The sequence below is a fragment of the Schistocerca cancellata genome, chromosome 3 (assembly GCF_023864275.1).
Source record: "Schistocerca cancellata isolate TAMUIC-IGC-003103 chromosome 3, iqSchCanc2.1, whole genome shotgun sequence".
In the NCBI taxonomy this organism is placed as follows: domain Eukaryota; kingdom Metazoa; phylum Arthropoda; class Insecta; order Orthoptera; family Acrididae; genus Schistocerca; species Schistocerca cancellata.
The window spans coordinates 659,919,789-659,941,934 of NC_064628.1; the positions used below are offsets into that span (position 1 = coordinate 659,919,789).

Consider the following 22,146-nt stretch of genomic DNA (forward strand, 5'->3'; position numbering starts at 1 on the left):
TTACAGGGAAAGGAGTGAGGCATGAGACACATAGTCTGTTGTTTACCCAAAGACTTAACACTTTCATTGAGTCTTATTAGGAGGCCCATGACTAAGCGAACAGTGAACTTCAGTATATTTTATTATCTTCCTTGTACCTGATAACTGGGTTCTCCAGCCAGCTATAATGAGGAGAGGGTGGGAACCTAAAACTATATGAAATCCAAACTATAAGACAACATAGATTTTTTCTCATTTACAAAATATTGCCATAACTGAATATATTGCTAAATAAGAGAGCAAATCCTTGGACTGTGTGGGTTCCAAATTTCGAACATTTACCTTCTTAGGCAGTGATCCACACTTGGATAAACTATGGATGGTGAAATCCTGTGCATTCTCTCAGACTAAAAACTGTTCTGAGGCACAAACCAGTGTGTGATCACTGGTGGATGCGAAGTGCTAAATCGATGCTCATGGACAGAAGAAATTAATAATTTTGCAACTGGTCTTTACAATTTAAAAATGATCAGATCTCTGTGAGAATAACTGAATGAATTTAATGTTTAGGGAGTGAATATTCACAGTGTCTACAAATGAAGAAATATTTGAAAAACAATAATGATGTGAGATGTAGCTGATGAAGAAATAATTGCTTTAGAGTTGGAGCGACCAGTAAGCCGATGTTCTATGCATGATCTCATGTAATTCTGATGACAGATTTGAAACATTTAAAACTGTGTAAATCTCCACACTTAAATTGCAGTAAATCTGTTTCAGGAGAGATAATAGGACTAATATTCCAACAAGATTTTCACTAATAACTTGCCATCATTGTATGATTGTATTCTGGATGTAAAGAGGCAGTCATCATAGACACTAATAAAGTAGTGTTGATAAACAGAAAAAATTGTGCCATGTCAGTTTCAGAATGAAAATGATACTTATTTCACAATTAACTCTAATTATCTGGAGCACCGTGAACTTCAAGCACTCAGGCCGTTTCCTACTGTAATTTTCCAAGTGAAAGGTCTTTTGGAAGTTGTGTGGTCGAATATGAAACAGTTGTAAAAACAGAATAACTGCCTTGCAGTCAATAAATTAATACGTCATAACTTTGTGTTTATGATGGTGGTGAGTGGAACTTTTGTGTGTTATTATCAGGGCACTTAATATCTAAAGAGACTCGCATCAGATGAGTGAAACTAGTATAATACCCATTGTATGGCTGTTTATCTTGTGTTAAAGGAAGACATTCATTAGATCCACATAACAAAAATAAGTTTGAGCTGTAAACTTGACAGAGATTTGAAAAAGAGAAGTGTTGACTCGTCAGTGGGTCACTTAATTCCACTGACATAAGTTCATACGTTAAAATATGTTCTGCTGTTAATTGGATTAGTAACTGCTCTGTAACACTTAAGATGGTTTTTGTAGATTGGGTTGATGACTGTGTATTACATACAGCTGGGCACTAAAGAAACCTTTTGATAGAAGATAATAAACGGCGTAGAAGTAAAGGACATTGATCTGAAATAATTTTACAGGAACTACTTGTACTGGAAGAGGAAGGTGCCAATAAGTACATTGACTCGGTGGCATTAGAGACGATGCCATCATCTCTGAAACTTCCTCAAACACCATTCAGTGCTCTTATAGCAGAACAGACAAAATCATCTGTTTTGGATCCACTAGCAGAGACTCATCTACAGTTAGGAATTCCTGGTGATAAGGCAATACGAGAAGTAAGTAACAACAACATTATTTTAATTTTTTGTAATTAGATATTTATTAGATATCATTTAGCAGAGATACAAAAGAGGGGGGATGTAAATTACATAAGCAAAACTTTAAATTATATATGATTTTTGGTCTGCATAATTGCATCTGTGCACTCACAAAATTTTACTCGAAATTGAAACTTCATTTCTAATATTGCTTTACATTGCAACCCTGACCATTCAGTCTCAGAACTTACAGCACTAATAATAGTATGAAAAACAAATATAAATACTGAAAGATAGATGTTCTGCAGTGTGCTTTATCAAGTATAAAATACGTAGAAAATTTTAAGATATTGACTTATAAAAATACTACCTCTATACATTTTTTCTTTGGTAAGAATCTTGGTAAAATATAATACAAAATAAACAACAATGTGTAAAACTTGTCTGGTAATAATGATACACTATTACAGACAAAATCATTATAAGTTATAAATCAAACATTCAGTACATAACTAACTTTCTCTTAGAAATATCAACTGCTTTCTGTACAAGTTGAATCTAGGAAATAAAAGTAATATTTCATGTAGTGCAGGCAGGAAGGAAATGTCCAGTGTTTTCGTCTTTGGAAGACATGCTGGTATATATATCCTGAAAAATAAGAAATATTCGTAAATAACTTTTTCAATTGATAATAGACTTGTTTTATTGTATAACAATAACAATCTTTATGACCATAGCTCAACGTCTTTTATTTTGTGGTTCATTAGAGAGCTGGGTATAAGTAAGTTTCTCGAATATGAGAAAACAATGTTGCAAATACTTAAAGCTTATGCAACCAGTCAAAATGTTAAATGCTGAATAACATACTAATCAGTATGGCTAGTTGCGGGTATTATACATAATTTTCATGAGAACACTGCCCTTATGGCAAGCTTTTCATGAAGGTTCTTCTTTCTGTAAGCTCTGCCATTCTTCTGAATTAATCAAAAGTGTGTCTCACATAACATGAACGCCCTTATATTTCAAAGTGAATTCATAACATCAAGACAAGTGTTTTCCTAATTGAAATTGCAGAAAAGTGTGTATTATGCCTTTTTTATGTACCAAATTGCTGAAGAAATTTAAGATCTTGTTCAACAGAAAAATGTACTTTTCTAAAAAGGTATTTGATTGTTCTTAAAAACAAAACTAGAGAGGGATGACATTCTTCAATGTGAAGTCCAGGATTATGTTACTCACCACATAGAGGAGGCACTGAGTCGCAGACAGGTACAGTGAATATACTGCTAAACATTGAAGGTTTCAGACAAAAAATCCTTCTTTGGAAGTAGAAAATACACACACACACAAAGTGCAGCTCACACACAAATGGACACCATCTCCAGCTGCTGTGGCCATTTGTGTGTGAGTTGTGCTTGTGTGAATATATATACCTGTGTGTCTGTCTTTTCTATTTACGAAGAAGAACTTTTTTGTCAAAAATTGTAAATGTTTAGCAATCTTTTCATTGTGTCTTCCTGCGACTCAGTGCCTTCTCTGTGTGTCAAGTAGCAATCTATCCTTTTCATAATATTGTTATTCTTCAGTGTGAAGTTTCCACATTGAAATAAAACTTAAGGCTAAAGCTACCTGCACAGCATAATTTAACAGCCATTGTCATTAAGACACCATAAAATAATTTTTAAAATAGCACTTTTTGTGCAGACTTCGACCTCATAGCATATTTGCAGCTAGTTTGCAAAAAGCTTCAGTGCAAAGATAAAGAAGCAATATATTAGTGTACTACAGTTTCTAAAATCTGTTGAATGCCATTAATAAAAATACAGCAATGGAAAATCTGCAGTGGACACATGAATGGGTGTAAGAATTGTGTGTGTATTTGTGTGTGTGCTTCTCATCTGTCGGAGAACTTTGCTCAAAAGCTCTTTGCTAACAATTTACTCTTAAATTTGCGTATCCTTTGGCTACTCTTAAATTTGTGTATCCTTTGCTGAGTGTCCCTCTGTACAGTGAATAGCATTCGATCCTAATTCATAAGACTGTATTCTATCTGTAAGAACAGATATATGGTACTCTGCAAGCTCTGTATGGCCCTTTAGGCACTCTAATCTCTTTTCTGTTGGTCTCTTGGACCCTACATGAGAACACAAGTTTTGCAGCAGATTTGTTGCACAGTATGTTTTGATACCAATTCTCTCAGTTTACCCAGCATGGTTTTGCAAGAATAACATTGACTTCCTCTCACAGGTTCCCACTGAACTTCCCTGTGTGTGTCTCTCTTACATTTTTATTTGAACTATACTGACCTGTTATGGTCCTAGGAGTCTGCCTTTCAATTCATTCAAAGTCTTGTACGTTGCCCATCTATTGTACAAAACTGTGTTTTGATATCTTGATCTTTTATGAAATCTCAGGGTTGTCCAAATTGTATATCACAGCTTGCATGCTATGTGATCAGAAGTATCCAGACAACCTCCAAAAACAAACGTTTTTCATATTAGGTGCAGTGTGCTGCCACCTACTGCCAGGTATTCCACATCAGCAACCTCAGTTGTCATTAGACATCATGAGAGAGCAGAACGGGGTGCTCCGCAGAACTCATGGACTTCGAACGTGGTCAGGTGATTGAGCGTCACTTGTGTCATACATCTGTATGCGAGATTTCCACACTTCTAAATATCCCTAGGTCCACTATTTCAATTGTGATAGTGAAGTGGAAACGTGAAGGGACATGTACAGCACAAAAGTGTCGTAATGTGTAATAGACAGACATCTATCCAGACTATCACACAGGAACACCAAACTGCATCAGGATCTGCTCCAAGTAGTATGATAGTTAGGTGGGAGGTGAGAAAACTTGGGTTTCATGCTCAAGCAGCTGCTCATAAGCCACACATCATGCCGGTAAATGCCAAACGATGCCTCGCTTGGTGGAAGGAGCATAAATATTGGACGATTGAACAGTGGAAAAATGTTGTGTGGAGTGATGAATCACTGTACACAATGTGGCGATCCGATGGCAGGGTATGGGTGTGGCGAACACCCGGTGAACATCATCTGCCAGCGTGTGTAGTGCCAACAGTAAAATTCGGAGGCGGTGGTGTTACATTGTGGTTGTGCTTTTCATGGAAGGGGCTTGCACCCCTTGTTTTGCACGGCACTATCACAGCACAGGCCTACATTGATGTTTTAAGCACATTCTTGCTTCCCACTGTTGAAGAGTAATTCGGGTATCGCGATTGTATCGATCGAGGACCTGTTCATAATGCCTGTGGTGGAGTGGTTACACTACAACAACATCCCTGTAATGGACTGGCCTGCACAGAGTCCTGACTTGAAACCTATACAACGGCTTTGGGATGTTTTGGAATGCCGACTCTGTCCCAGGCCTCACTGACCGACATTGATATCTCTCCTCGGTGCAGCATTACTCGAAAAATCGGCTGCCATTCCCAAAGAAACCTTCTAGCACCAGATTGAACATATGCTTGCAAGAGTAGAAGCTGTCATCAACACTAAGGATGGGCCAACATCCTATTGAATTCCAGAATTATCGATGGAGGGTGCCACGAACTTGTATGTCATTTTCAGCCAGGTGCCATACTTTTGATCCCATAGTGTATGTACAGTTAAGCTGGGTTAAGTCTTGATGTGAATTTTCATGTTCATTAAAGCTACTCACAATAAGCAACATGGCCCCTCCCGCCGGAGGTTCGAGTTCTCCCTTGAGCATGGGTGTGTGGGTCATTCTTAGCATAAGTTAGTTTAAGTAGTGTGTAAGTCTAAGGACCGATGACCTCAGCAGTTTGGTCCATTAGGAATTCACACACATTGTCTGAATAAGCAACACAGAGTTTTATGATCACTTTGCTTGAGAATGGTCTATATGTTAATAAGGTACCAGTTGTGGAATTCTAGGTTATTTGGGAATGTTCAACATGAAGATGAAGGCCGGGGCTGCTAAGAAAAGGGGAACATTGAACTCTGTTGGGAGCTAAATGTTAATATTCCTGTAAGGGAAAGGTAGTAACACTAGGAAAATTAACATGAAAGTTTAAAAGGGGCCTGGAAAATTTATAGAGGAAATGAGTTTTGCAGTTTCAGACTCATAAACCTGTACAACAAAATAATTATATAAGAATAAGAACCAAATAAAGGGTGCTTATCAGTTAACAAACTACAGCTATATCTGCACATGTATAAAACATACAGGTCTCAAGGCTGTGTTACAGATATCTGTTTAAGGCAAATTTGTTTGTGGTTAGAACTGACTGTGATCAGAGTTATAATAAATGAAGTTTGAAGCTGTTTAATCAGATGCCTTTAGAAAAAAAGTCTAAGTGATCTGCATATCACACATTCTTTAGAATGGAAAACCACATGACGCTGATAGTGACAAGGATGATCCTGCAAAAGGTACAGGCAGGCTTTTGGAAGAAAGTAAAATGTTTAACAACAGTTGCTTATTGTGACTACAGTATATCATGTTCTGGATTGTTTAAATGATCAAAATATTTAACACCAGATAGATGCTTAATATGATATGAAATAGGGGTGTTCTCCAACCAGAGACAAATATGAAAGCCAAAAGCATTATATTTCATTACTACGTTGTTACGAAATTTCACTGTGTGACTCATGGTGCATAACAATGTAAACTGACTGCTGTGTCATTCTGTGCCCATGGTACCGTACATCACCATGAAGTGGCATGTAATTAGTTGACTGCTCTCCTTGATGTTAATGTCCACTTTTCCAAATTGAGGTCTCTGCATCTACATCTATATCTATACTCTGGAAATCACTGTGAGGTGCATGTCAGAGGTATCTCCTTCATGGAGTTGCTTTGTTTGTTAGAATATTGAGTCTGCACAGTTTCTCATTGTCCTGGTGTTGAGGTCATTTGAAAGTTAGACACAACCTGTGCTATGACATGTGTTTTTAGGAGTTATTGCCATTTGACCCCCCCTCCCCAGGTTTTATATGTTTCTGGCACATAAAAAAAAATGCAAGTTTTTATTAAATTACTCTTCTTACATTCCCAGTTACTTCTCTAGAGCTGCTAGTTTTAATTGCAGCTGTTGGGGAGTGAGCTTTGGATACAGAGCTAGAGATTGTTGCAGATACGTAAAACTTTTAACATTTGCTGTATAGTATTGGCTGTATTTAGCAGTATTCCACAGTAGTGGATAAGAAGAATGTGAATTGGCTGTAGTACACAATACTCAGTACATATCACTGTGATTCCTCATGAATTAGTCATCTTTGTATAATTTCATCACTAAAGGTAAGAAAAAAAGAAATTAAAATATTATGAAAATTGTAATAGACTAATACAGACTCACTCTAAGAAACATCTTTATGAAAGCAAGGAATGCCATCAGATGAAATGGAGCTCAAACATTTGCCATAGTACTGTCGTTTGTGTTATTATTTGTATTTTGTGAAGCTTATTGCAGGGGTAAGAAACCTACTAGAGGTTTGCATATTCATTGACTGTACCATACAATGAAATCTAGAATCACAGGGAAGTAAAAACATCTGTATGCATAGTTAACGTACTTGTAAGGAAGGTATCCTCAACACCTGTTTCGATTCAACCACTGATGTCACATTCTTACCCTATTCCTCAGATAACGGGAACTGAATGCCTCTGAGCAGACAGTATATTTATTTCAGCACCCTCTCTCCCATCTTTGAGATCCAGTAATACTGTAGTGGGATAGCAGTTACATGACCATGCCACTGAAACCATATCAGTGATAGGTGTTTGGTATCCATATTTTTAAAGTAATTCTTCTTGTACTGTACCAGCATTGCAAATGATTCTGTGACAACAGTATGCATTTACAGACCTATCTTAAGGGACAGGCAGTTACAGAAGAAGGCAGAACTGATATTCCTCTCAGGTCACCATATCATTTGATCTGCAGTGTAGAGTGCACGAGTTGCACAAACATATCTCTGCATACTCTTGTTTATTTATTAAAGCGATATTGCAGATAATTCTTAATGCTTCACTTTATTTATTTCTTGTGCCCCATATCTTAGGTTTGTCATTTTTAGAAAATCACTTTAAATTTTTTTCTCTTTCCTTGCAACTTCACTATAAGACAAGACAGTAACAAAAGAAAGTAATTCGTACCTGTAGTTAATGTTTGCGTCCAGCCCTGTAATTCCGACAGCGCTTTACTAGGTCGAACCTCCTGTACCTCAAACAGTGCCACTGCGGAATTTGTCGCATTATTTCAATAGCCTGCAGGGAGACAAACAAAATTAATTTTTGGTTGAAGAACATAAAACATTGTAGTCAGAAGTAATTTAAAAAAGGGTCACATTAGTTGTAACCAATATGTCAAACAGTTGGTCAATAATTTGTTTTGCAGATTTAATTCATATGTTAATGACCTAAAACTATACATATGGCATATGCAGACTGACATAAGGAATATAAACTATAAATATTTAATGTTTATATTCCAGGACAAACTGTATGTAAATAAACATCAAATTGCACAAGGCTTGTTGTCTCGGTAGAGGTCAGCTGTCATTATCTTCAGCACTTAAGTAATTAAAATGAAGTCTTGATCTCATGGTCTAAGTAACTGACTTCATTCAGTGTATTTTAGTATGTTTGCCATCAAAAGAATATTGACCCAAAGAAAAAGACGTACTGCCTGCATGATGCATGCCTTACTTTCTTCAATTAAACATTCTAATGATGAGTATGTTGAAATGTGTAATAAATTAATTGTGAGATTAAGACTTTATCGTGGTTGTTTAATGTCTAAATAAAAAAAATCTAACACCAAAACATTACTTATACAGGGTGGTCTATTGATAGTGACTGGGCTAAATATCTCACAAAATAAGCGTCAAACGAAAAAACTACAAAAACGAAACTCGTCTAGCTTGAAGGGGGAAACCAGATGGCGCTATCGTTGGCCTGCTAAATGGTGCTGCCGTAGGTCAAACGGATATCAGCTGCGTTTTTTTAAATAGGAACCCCCATTTTTTATTACATATTCGAGTAGTACATAAATAAATATGAATGTTTTAGTTGGACCACTTTTTTCGCTTTGTGATGGATGGCGCTGTAATAGTCACAAACATATAAGTACGTGGTATGAGGTAACATTCCGCCAGTGCGGACAGTAGTTGCTTCGTGATACATTACCCGTGTTAAAATGGACTGTTTACCAAATGCGGAAAAGGTTGATACCATGTTTATGTATGGCTATTGTGATCAAAATGCCCAACAGGCGTGTGCTATGTATGCTGCTCGGTATCCTGGATGATATCATCCAAGTGTCCGGACAGTTCGCCAGATAATTAAGTTATTCAAGGAAACAGGAAGTGTTCAGCCACATGTGAAACGTCAACTACGACCTGCAACAAATGATGATGCCCAAGTAGGTGTTTTAGCTGCTGTCACGGCTAATCTGCACATCAATAGCAGACAAATTGCGTGAGAATTGGGAATCTCAAAAACGTCAGTGTTGAGAATGCTACATCAACATTGATTGCATCCGTACCATATTTCTGTGCACCAGGAATTGCATGGCGATGACTGAATGTCGTGTACAGTTCTGCCACATGGGCACAAGAGAAATTACGAGACAATGACAGATTTTTTGCACGCGTTCTATTTAGCGACTAAGCATCATTCACCAACAGCAGTAACGTAAACCGGCATAATATGTACTATTGGACAACGGAAAATCCACAATGGCTGTGACAAGTGGAACATCAGTGACCTTGGCGGGTTAATGTATGGTGTGATATTATGGGAGGAAGGATAATTGGCCCCCATTTTATCGATAGCAATCTAAATGGTGCAATGTATGTTGATTTCCTACGTATTGTTCTACTGATGTTACTACAAGATGTTTCACTGCATGACAGAATGGCAATGTACTTCCAACATGATGGATGTCTGGCACATAGCTCACGTGCAGTTGAAGCGGTATTGAATAGCATATTTCATGACAGGTGGATTGGTCGTCGAAGCACCATACCATGGCCCGCACGTGCACCGGATATGACATCCCCAGGTTTCTTTCTATCGGGAAAGTTGAAGTATATTTGCTATCGTGAGCCACCGACAATGCCTGACAACATGCGTCAGCCCATTGCCAATGCATGTGCGAACATTACGGGAGGCGAACTACTTGCTGTTGAGAGGAATGTCGTTACACGAATCATCTAAAATCGTGAGCAATATGTTTGTGACTATTATAGTTCCATTTATCACAAAGCGAAAAAAGTGGTCCAACTAAAACATTCATATTTCTTTATGTACTACATGACTATGTAATAAAAAATGGGGGTTCCCATTTTAAAAAAATGCAGTTGATATCCGTTTGCCCTATGGCAGCACTATCTAGTAGGCTAACCATAGCGCCATCTGGTTTCCCCCTTCAAGCTAGACAAGTTCCATTCTTCGTAGTTTTTTCGTTTGATGCTTATTTTGTGAGATATTTGGCCTGGTCACGATCAATGGACCACCCTGTATACTCAGACTTCAGTTGAATATTATCATTCAGGCTGCTTAGGGAGCTCAGTTTAATTGTAAATTTGAGATGACATTTCCCTCCATAATAATTTATAACTGCTAGAGACAGCTGGAGTAGATGAAGGCTGATAGTAGGTGAACATTATGATCTGCTGCAGTTCTTGGTGAGCCCTTCTATTCTCACATACATACTCAGCATAACACTGTGAAGAGCATTGCAGAGTGTACTTAGCAAGATACCATGTTTGGTTTTCTTCCCAATGCAATCTCATATGGATTGCAAGAAGAATGATTGCTTAAATGCCTCTGTGCCTGGTGTAATTAGTCTAATCTTGTCTTCATAGTACCTATGCAAGCAGTACTTTGGATGAGTGGATTACAGAATATCTGTAGATTCTCCACCCAATAATGGTTTATGAAATTTTGTAAGCAGTTTTTTGTGCGATAATTGATACCATTTTTAAAGTGTCTGCCTGTTAAGATTTTTCAACATCTCTGTGACATTTTCCCACAAGCCAGGCAAGCCTGTGACCAATCCATTAAATTTCGAGCATGCAGCCACACAAAGACTACTTCTTCGACTGATGTTTTGGCCACATATTGTCCAGCCATCCTCAGATTGAGTCAAAAGGTTGATGACAAGGTGCCTGGCATGGCGTTATATGCTCCTCCGTGGCGGTACTGCTGATACAGGTCGCAGATGCTGGCTGGCAGCAAAGAGGTACCATTACACACACGCCACCTGTTCAGATGAGGAGGAGATGGTTTTATGGGTCTACAGTTTGGACAGACTGTGACACCAGAGTACACGACTATTGAACTCTTTGAGTTTCTTATTGAAGTGCCAGAACCATGGAATGGTTCCAAAATTTGCAAGATTGCCTCACTTTGTCAAGAACCCTGCAGTACACAGAATTTTACATAGGGCTGGCTCTGCTATTATTAAAGAAAGGATTTGTTTTATTTGTCAGAAGTTGGACAGTGTTTCTGAACACCTGCATTGTTTGCATTTGAAGATAGCAGCTGGTTTTTCTCATGACTTGTGGAACTGGATTGATGGCACAACATGGACTGTTTCTGCCTGGGTTCGTGAAGTGGCTGCAACAAGACATATTGCCAAATACAGCTGATTAGACCAGCATCCTCACGTGGACTCTGTTGTTTGATGTCCCGTTATAAAATTGACAGGTGAGGATCTGGATGAAAGTAGATTTTGTGTTTTAAGTAAGGGGCTAAATTTTACCCCCACTGTAAAGACCTTGCCGATATTGTCTTTCATCAGTGCCACTGAAGAAGCTTTTTGACTGCTATCATCAAGCGAGGTGACAGAGTGGTTAGCTCACTTGACTCCTATTCAGGAGGACAACAGTTCAAACCCACGTCTGGCCATCCTCATTTAGGTTTCCCTTGATTTCCATAAATTGCTTCAGGCAAATGCCAGGATGGTTCCTTTAAAAAGGCGGAGCTGATTTCCCTCCCCATCCATCCCTAACCTAAGCTTGTGCTCCATCTCAAATGACCTTCTTGTCAATGACCTCATTGTCAGTGGGACGTTAAACTCTAATCTCCTCCTCTTCCTCTTCCTCCAACCACTATCACAGCATTCAGCTGAAGAAATTAGAAATGAAAACTTTATGAAACATTGTCCACGAAGAAATAATATTTGTAAGGAAGAGAGATTTACAACACCAAAGTTGTGTGAGGTTACTGGCAAGGTCGTCCTGCATGCGGATAAAGGCAATGTTACTGTTCTATTGCCTCAGGTAATGTATAAGGAAAAGATATATGGCCTACTAAATTCTGGTGCATACAGGAAGATTAACAAAGATCCTATCAACAAGGTGACAATAAGGACTGCTGCCTTACTTAAATTCTGGTGCATACAGGAAGATTAACAAAGATCCTATCAACAAGGTGACAATAAGGACTGCTGCCTTACTTAATGCTTCATCGTTACCAGAGGAAGTTATGAAACGTTGAAAAGTGTGAAACGTGGTACCACCTTGATTTTATAGGCTTCCCAAAGTTTATGAGATGAATGAGGATGAGCTGTAGGCGATTTGTTTATGCAGCCAATTATGAGCACCATTGGCTCACCTATGTATCTTTCTGAAAGATATTTAGCTTCATTATTAAAATCATTGGTAGGAAAATGTAGTCACCACATCCGTAATTCTATGGATTTTATTCAGAGACTTGTTTTAACATGGAATCATTATGTACTAAGGTGCCTTGAAAGGATTCTTTGTCCCTTATATGCCAACATATTGGCAAAAACATCATGGCTGTATTTGAGCGTGTACTCCTATCATCTTATTTTCAGTTTCGAGGACTAGGCACTGGGCTCAACAGGCTTTAAACCAGTGGTCTTCTGTAGGTACATGGATGACACATTTATAGTATGGCCACACGCGAAGGATGAATTACATCGATTTCTTGAGCATCTAAACTGTATGCTCATTAAGATAAATTTGCTATGAAAATAAAAAAAAGTTGCTGACTCCCTTTTTTGGATTTTTCCCTTTGTCACAAAGTTGATGGTACATTAGGACATGCCGTATATCGTAAACCAATGCATACGAATCTATATTTACATGTGGTAGCCGCCATCACCCTTCACAAACTGTAGGTATCCTTAAGACCTTAGTGCACATGACACATTGAATATCTGATAATGATAATTTTCAAGAAGAGCTCACACACCTCGAGCATTTTAATGTGGGTGGATATTCCGAGCGACAAAATTTGTAGAGTATTCAATGTGAATCCTACAATGCAAGTACTATTCTTGAGAAACGCCATGTTAATGTGATCTTATGGCCTCCTACCAAGATTGCAGCCATACTCAGTTCTGTGAAGAATGATTTATTCCTCAACAAGTGTCTGTATCAGATTAAGTGCGGAAATCGTGAGAAGTCATATATGAGTCAGACAACACACACCATTGACAGAAGCTCAAAATCTAGCATGGACTTCAATACAAGATGCTTATAATACTCTCCACAATGAAACTTTGTTTCGAAACCTGGTAGATAATCCAAAGGGATTCTGGTCATATGTGAAGAATACTAGCAGCAAGATACAATCAATGCCTTCTCTGCACAATAGCAATGGAAATACTATTGACAACGGTGCTGCCAAAGCAGAGTTACTAAACACAGCCTTCCGAAATTCCTTCGTCAAAGAAGATGAAGTAAGTATACCAGAATTTGAATCAAGAACACTTGCAAACATGAGTAACATAGAAATAGATATCTTTGGAGCAGTGAAACAACTTAAATCACTTAACAAAGTCAAGTCTTCCACTCCAGACTGTACACCAGTTAGGTTACTTTCAGAATATGCTGATACAATAGCTCTATACTAAACGATCATATACAACTGTTCACTCGATGAAAGATCTATACCCAAAGAGTGGAAAGTAGCACAGGTCACACTAATATTCAAGAAAGATAGTAGGAGTAATCCACTAAATTACGGGCCAATATCATTAATGTCAATATGCAGCAGGATTTTGGAACATGTATTGTATCCTAACATTACGCATTACCTTGAAGAGAACGGTCTATTGACACATTGTCATTATGAAACACAACTAGCTCTGTACTCACACGAAATGTTGAGTGTTATTGACAAGGAATTTAAAATTGATTCCATATTTATAGATTTCCAGAAGGCTTTTGACACTGTACCATACAAGCGGCTTGTAGTGAAATTGCGTGCTTATGGAATATCGTCTCAGTTATGTGACTAGATTTGTGATTTCCTGTCAGGAAGGTCAGTTTGTTGTAACTGATGGAAAGTCATAGAATGAAACAGAAGTGATTTCTGGCATTCCCCGAGGTAGTATTATAAGGCCTTTGCTGTTCCTTATCTATTTAAATGGTTTGGGAGACAATCTGAGCAGCTGTCTTAGGTTTTTGCAGACGATGCTGTCGTTTATTGACTAGTAAAATCATCAGAAGATCAAAACAAATTTGCAAAACGATTTAGAAGAGAGATGGTATGGTGCAAAAATTGGTAATTCACCGTAAATAACAAAACGTGTGAGTTCATTCACATGAGTGCAGAAAGGAATCCATTAAACTTCTGATGCATGCTAGATCAGTGAAATCTGAAGGCCGTAAATTCAATTAAATACTGAGGACTTACATTTACGAACAACTTAAATTGGAAGGAACACTCAGAAAATATTTTGGTGAAGGCTAACCAAAGACTGTGCTAGTGGCAGGACACTCAGAAAATGTAACATATCTACTAAAGAGACTACCTACACTATGCTTGTCCGTCCTCTATTAGAATACTGCTACGCAGTGTGAGATCCTTACCAGATGGGACTGACGGAGTACCTTGAGGAAGTTCAAAGGAGGGCAGCACATCTTGTATTATTTTGAAATAGGGGAGAGGGTGTCACTGAAATGATACAGGATTTGGGGTGGACATCATTGAAACAAAAGCATTTTTCGCTGCGGTGGAATCTTCTCATGAAATTTCAATCTCCAACTTTCTTCTCTGAATGTGAAAATATTTTGTTGACACTGACCTATATAGGCTGAAATGATTGTCATAATAAAATAAGGGGAATTAGAGCTTGCACGGAAAGATATAGGTATTCATTTTTTGTGCACGCTGTACGAAATTGGAATAATAGAGAATTATTGTGGAGATGGTTCGATGAATCCTCTGCAAGGCACTTAAATGTGATTTGTAGAGTACATGTAGATGTAGAGGTGCGTGGAACACCAAAGTTACACATGCTTAGCACAGCCAGACAAGTCAGCTGTGACAGAACATTGTGTAGATAAGCATCATTTGATGAACTACACTGACATGAAGATTTTAACATCCATCTCTTCCTTCTGTGATTGCATTTTCAAGTAAGCCATAGAAATTAGATTAATTTAAATAGAGATAAAGGTTTTAATTTGGATAAGACATGGGATCTGGCTGTTGGTTTAATTAAATTGCAGAGAAGTAGCCAAGGTGTTACCACCATCAAATATATGTCGATAAGTGAATTGAATGTCTGAACACTTTCATCATAGGTGGTGCATGTGTAAGTTTACCTGTTTGCTGTGTCTGTGACCCGTATGGGCACTACTGTCATGGTGTGGCATATAAGGCCACCGCTTAGCATATTGTCATCAGCCTAGTGACTCATTCTGGAGATGGTCAGATGATATGCAGCCGAAATATCAGTTGAAGAAGTAGCACTTGCATTGCTCCATGCCTGAAATTTAATGTATTATTTGTTATGTTGCAATAAGTTGAAAATGTTCATCAAAGCCTGTGACCATTTGTGCTGCCCTTCTTTATATGTGTTCAATATCCCCTGCTAGCTCCATTTGGTATGGTCCCTCACACTAGAGCAATATTCTGAGATGGGTTGCGTAAGTGATCTGTAAGTAGTTTCCTTTGTAGACTGACTACATTTTCCCAGTGTTCTGCTAATGACCCAAAGTCTGGCTCCTACTTTACCTATGACTGAACCTAAGTGGTCATTCCATTTTGTATCTCTACAAATTATTACACCCATGTATTTTTATAAGTTTAATGTTTCCAATTGTGCCTCATTAATGTTGTCATTTTCGTGAAGTGCACAAGTTTACATTTCTGTACATTTAAAACAAGTCACCAATATTGGCACTACTTTGAAATTTTATCAAGGTCTGACTTGATATCTGTGCAGCAGAGAAAATTTCAAATTTCTTTAGATCTCATGTTTTCATGTGTAATCAAGGGATGACTGTTTCAGTAACCTAAATACTGCTCCAGGCAGTAAACAGAAAGTGCTAACTGAAACAGATGCATAAGTTGTCTTTACAGTTTATACAATGGCATACTGGTTGTCTCCATGCATACCATGTGCTCTCAGTGAAAGAAAATAATGCTTGAGAATGGATGTGGGAAACATCAGATTCATCATCAATCATCACTAGCCATTTGACGTACAATGGTGGGTGAAGGGCAAACTTATCTACTCTCTTGGAATCCAACAAATAACTTACTTCCTTCATCTACCATCTAGTACCTGATTACATGCTCCACCTACCTTCACTTCATTTTCATTACTGTCATATTTATGTCTTTCACACCAGTGTGTTCCCTGATCCATTTATTTGTTTTTCCATCTCCCATATTACACTGAGCTTACCTTGGGTTTTGAACAGTTTTCACATTAAAAAGTCCATGTTTCATTGCCATTTGTTAAAACTGGTAACACACAGGAACTGTGAAGTATCTATTCCAGACACATCAGAGACTTAGTGAGGAACATTATTTAGCGTACATATAGCACTTCAGACCATTTGTACTCTTCTGTTTCTTTTTTTTCATAGTCATTCAGTTATTGTCCTCAATTGACATTAGTTCAGAAACTTTTCAGTTGAATCTTTAACTTCATTGTTAACTTGTGCTATTTCTTGTGTGGTATACTGACTATACATTTACATTATTTTAGTTGTATTGCAGTTGATTATTCGTTATTGGTGAATGCTTCAGAAAAGGGGAATTTGAAGGCTGACTATGGGAAGAATAAAGGAAATGTATTAAGGAAAGTAAGAATAGAGAAGAGAGACTGGTGTGAACAGAAAAATGGGCTAAAGCAAGGAGTGCACTACTCCCTCTACTTTTCATCACTGTTATGGATGAGGTAATGACAGGGATGGCAGCAAGAATAGAAAATGAAAATGTGAAAGCAATGGTGTTTGCAGATAATTTAATGATGTGGGGAAATGGAGGAGGAGAGGTACAAGAAAGACTAAATGTATTGGGTAAAGTTGTGGAACAGTATGGATTGAAATTTAAAGCAAAGAAGTGTGAAGTGATTGTGACAACAAGGAATAAGATGAGAGTTACAATGGATGTAAGTGCTGTGTTAGAGGGCAAGTACTAAAGAAAGTGGGAAGTTTCCAATATGTGGAGAGCACAATAGAAAACAGCAACAGGAATGATAATGAGTTAAATGAAAGGGCAAGGCAGCCACATGGATTCTTGCAGAATGTATGAAGCCTGGTATGGAGGAAGTATGTACCACTTAAAAGTAAGCAAAAGATCATACCAATCATATTATGCTCAAGCACTCATGCATGCATCATCAATGTGGGTAATAAAGAAAAGGCATGTGAGCAGGATACATGAATATGAGATGAGAAGCGAGTAAGACTGACTAGAACTGATAGAGTAAGGAATGAGACAGAGAGAGAAATAGTGAAAGAGAAGCCCATGCAAGAGACAATGGGAAAAACAAAAATTAAGAAGGTATGAGCATGTTAAGAGAATGGGAGTTGGCTGGATATTGATACAGGCTCATGAAATGACAGTAGGAGACATGCGATCTAGAGGGAGACCAAGAGACAGGTGAATAGTTGGGAGTGGAGAAATGTGCAATGAAGAGAGGAAAAGACTGGTACAGAGAGGAGAGAGAAATGTGGTGGGAAGACAGAAAAAGATGGAGAGGCTTATGTTCTAAACAGACCCAACCAGGGGCTGGAAAATGTAGATGACGACGACGATGATGATTATGATTATTGATTATCAGCCCTGCTTTCCCACAGTGGTTGATATCGACTCTGCTTCCAAACTTTCTTTGTTAAGTTCTTCTATTATTTGTTGAGCTTTACCTACATTTGAGGCAAACAGCTATACTATTTCATCTGCAGAAATAAAGTTGGTTCCATTAACATGCATTCTTCTTTTTCACCTGAGAGATCTCAGTTCTGAATTTCTCACTGTTTTGATGAAGTCTGAAGGAAGCTGCAGCAGTGATGTATATTTCTAAATGCCCTGTTCCATATGGGCTGTTACTACAGATTTTGTTGGAATTGAGTAGTCATCTCTCTCAAAATGTATGAATCTGCTGTAATTTATACTGATTGCTTCCTTCTATAATTTCATTAATGACATGCAAACTGTTTGTTGTGTTAAATCTACCAGTAAAGCCAGCTTTTCCATTTACATCACTAAAATATAGTGTTTTTCTTTGCAGTAGGTAATAGTTTTAGTGAACAAAAATCTTGTATATTACAAACAGACATAGGTCTCTAGTTTCTTATGTCTTGTACGTCTCTCTTCTTGTGAAGTAGAACAATTACTACATAATTCCAGTTCTGGGATGTTGTCTTCCTCCACAAACATTCTGGTAACAAGAATGAATTTTTTCACTCTGCATCAGATTGTTTGCTGATATGAAACCTCCTGACAGATTACTGTGTGCCAGGCCGGGGTTGAACCCAGGACCTTCGCCTTTCATGGGCTAGTTTGGAAGGTATGAGATGATGTACTGTCAGAAGTAAAGCTATGAGGATGAGTCATGGGCTGTGCTCCAGTTGGTAGAGCACTTGCCTGCGGAAGGCAAAGGTTCCTGGCTTCGAGTCCCAGTCTGAACACAGTTTTAAACTGCCTGGAAGTTTCATCATGTTGACAATTTCCAGTTTTTTTTCTATCAATTTCTTGTTGTTGTTGTTGTTGTTGTTGTTCTTCTTCTTCTTCTTCTTCTTCTTCTTCTTCTTAGTGTTTATTATACACTATTAGAACCCACTTGTTGACCCACCTGCCTCCACTTTGGCCTGTCAGGGGCATCTTCATAGGTGGCATTGATGAATTCCATATCCTTCTTGATATGATCCATCCATTGTGTCTTGGGCCTGCCAGGAGGCCAGCCATCGAGTCTGCTTTACTGCGTGTGATGTGTCCACTCCATCTTAACCTGCTTTCCCATAGTTTGTCTGAGATGGGTGCAACTCCAGGTTGCCATCGAATGTTAATGTTTGATGCATGGTCAAATCAGGTAAGTTCAAGAGACTGTGAGAGCATTATAATGTAGTGTATTTATATGGCTAGGAATAGTGTTTAAAATTTATTAATAGCACCTAGATTTTGTGAATATAAACAAGAAAACTGCCTAACCAGAAAATATTTCATAAAATTGCTCTAGTAAGATGTATCGTTGTTCATTCAGTATAATTATACATACAACTGGTAAGGTAGCTAGGTTGGTGGGGAAGGATACATTCGACAGAGCCAGGTCACGTGGCAAAATATTTGCAATGGATGTAAGGTCTCTCTTGGATGGCCGTTGCCTTACTTGTCAACCAGCCAGTGTGTACAGAGAGCTCCACTGTATCTATTGACAATGGCCCTGCACTACAAGGTGTTCTCATGGCCTGCAATTTGACTTCATTGTTACCTGCTGTCAGCATTTGATAGCCGGCAGAATTGCATGTCTGCCTAAAATGGCTCCATATTTAGCAATTATATACAACCGCTCGCTCACAGAAAGTTCCGTACCTAAAGACTGGAAAATTGCTCAAGTCACACTAATACCCAGAAAGGGAAATAGGAGTAATCCGCAGAACTACAGGCCCATATCACTAATGTCGATTTGCAGTAGGGTTTTGGAACATATAATGTATTTGAACATTATGAATTACCTCGAAGAAATCGATTTATTGCACATAGTCAGCACGGATTCAGAAAACATCATTCTTGTGAAACACAACTAGCTCTTTATACCCATGAAGTAATGAGTGCTATCGACAGGGATGTCAAATTGATTCCAAATTTTTAGATTTCCAGAAGGCTTTCGACACCATTCCTCACAAGCGTCTTCCAACCAAACTGCGTGCCTATGGAATATCGCCGACTGGATTCATGATTTCCCGTTAGAAAGGTCACAGTTTGTAGTAATAGACAGAAAGTGATCGAGTAAAACAAAAGTGTTCCCTGAGGATGTGTTATAGGCCATCTATTTTTTTTTGCTCTATATTAACGACATAGGAGACAATCTGAGTAGTGATCTTAGATTGTTTGCAGATGATGCTGTCATTTACCTGGGGGAAGTCATCAGATGACCAAAACGAACTGCAAAATGATTTGGATAAGATCTCTGTGTGGTGCGAAAAGTGGAAATTCTGAATAGAGAAAAGTGTGAAGTTATTCACATGAGTACTAAAAGAAATCCACTAAATTTTGATTATGTGATAAGTCACACACATCTGAAGGCTGTAAATTCAACTAAATACATAGGGATTACAATTACATGCAATGTAAATTGGAGTGATTACATAGATAATGTTGTGGGTAGAGCAAATCAAAGACTGTGATTCATTGGCAGAACACTTAGAAGGTGCAACAGATCTATTAAAGAGACTGCTTACACGACACTTGTCCACCCTATTCTGGAGTATTGCTGTGCGGTGTGGGATCTGCATCAGGTGGGATTGACGGAGGACATCGAAAAAGTTAAAAGAAGGGCAGCTCATTTTGTATTATTGCGATATAGGGGAGATAGTGTCACAGACATGATACGTGAATTGGAGTGGCAATCATTAAAACAAAGGCCTTTTTGTTGCGACAGGATCTTCTCATAAAATTTCATTCACCAGTTTTCTCCTCCAATTGCGAAAACATTCTGTTGGCACCTATCTGCTTAGGGAGAAATGATCATCATGATAAAATAAGAGAAATCAGGGCTCGTACAGAAAAATTTAAGTGCTCGTTTTTTATGCATGCCGTTCACGATTGGAACGGTAGAGACAGCTTGAAGGTGGTTCATTGAACCCTCTGCCAGACGCTTAATTGTGAAAAGCAGGGTAATCGTGTAGATGTAGATGTTTGCACACACCGCTCCACCAACTGTTGTGGTACCAGTGAGTGAATTGATGGTATATCAATACACCAGGAGTGTGGTTCGTATTCGAGTGCCTCTCAGTCGAGCCTACAATCAGTGTTCCCCCTGCTCTAATGGGTGAGTCACTCAACAAACCAAAGCACTATCTACCCCCAGAAGACCTGTGTTTCCAGAAGTGTGAGTGATTCGTTTGTACATAAATCGGATTAAATAAAATCTGTGTTATCGAAAAAACAGTCTTACAGCAATTACAGCACACACAAAAATACAATCTGACAAAAAGTGAATATAGCTTGAGGAACCAACCATGATAATACGTTCCACCTGGTCTCCAGGATATCTGAGACAAGTAACATACCCCCAGACTCTAAGAAGAGTACAGTGATCCCAATACCACACGGTTGACTGTGAAATACTAACATGAATTATGTGTAGAAGAATTGAACAGTTGGTTTAAGTCAGTTTGGATGAAGATCAATTTGGTTTCTGGAGAAATGAAGCAATACATAAGGAAATACTAACCCAACTGATTTGCAGGGCAGTTCGAAGAATGAAGGACATATCCACATTTATAGCATTTCTAGAGACAGAAAAAGCTTTTGTTAATGTTGATGCGAATGCATTCTTTGGAATTCTGCTGTGGAACAGTTGCCCTACAGAATAATCTATACGAGGTGTGTGAGAACAGTAATAAGACTGACAACACCGCAAGCATTCTGGGCACATTGTGTTGTTCTGCTTGTGTAGGCTGTCGTGGTCATCCCTTCCAGATGCTCAATCCAAGTTCCAGCTCCATACAGCCATCTCATGATTTTTGAGAGCGCCATCAGTGAAGTTGTAGTTTTGTTGTGGGGTACGAAAATGGAACAGTGGAATTTAAAGCAATGTTATGCTATCAAGTTTTATTTTAAAGTTGGAATCCACAAGTGTGACTTTTGAAAAGTCAGTACAGGATTATGGGGGATATTGCTTATCAAGAGCACAAGTTTTTTGCTGGTACAAATCATTTTTGGAAGGCCGAGAACACATTGAAGATGAACCTCATTCATGGAGCCTTCAATTTCAAGAACTTATGAAAATGTCAAACATGTGTGTGCTCTTGTGAGATCAAACTGATGTTTAACAATATGGATCATGGGTGACCTGTTAATCTTAAACATTTTCACCATACTTCAAATTTTGACCAAAGTTTTGCACACGCTAAAGATTTGAGCTGAAATGTTTCCAAGAAACCTCAACTGAGCAGATGGACAGTCGAAGAAACATGTTTGTTGATCTTCTTGAGAGGACTGCCA

At 38.3% G+C, this 22,146-nt stretch overlaps 1 protein-coding gene across 1 annotated transcript in view; it reads left to right on the forward strand.

Annotated features, from left to right (window-relative positions):
* LOC126175632 (WD repeat-containing protein 75) overlaps window positions 1-22,146 on the forward strand; it is a 193,461-nt gene that overhangs the window by 78,932 nt on the left and 92,383 nt on the right. Inside the window, exon 13 of the mRNA XM_049922518.1 lies at window positions 1,527-1,724. Coding sequence (XP_049778475.1) covers window positions 1,527-1,724 — 198 coding nt within the window. The remainder of the gene's footprint in view (window positions 1-1,526; window positions 1,725-22,146) is intronic.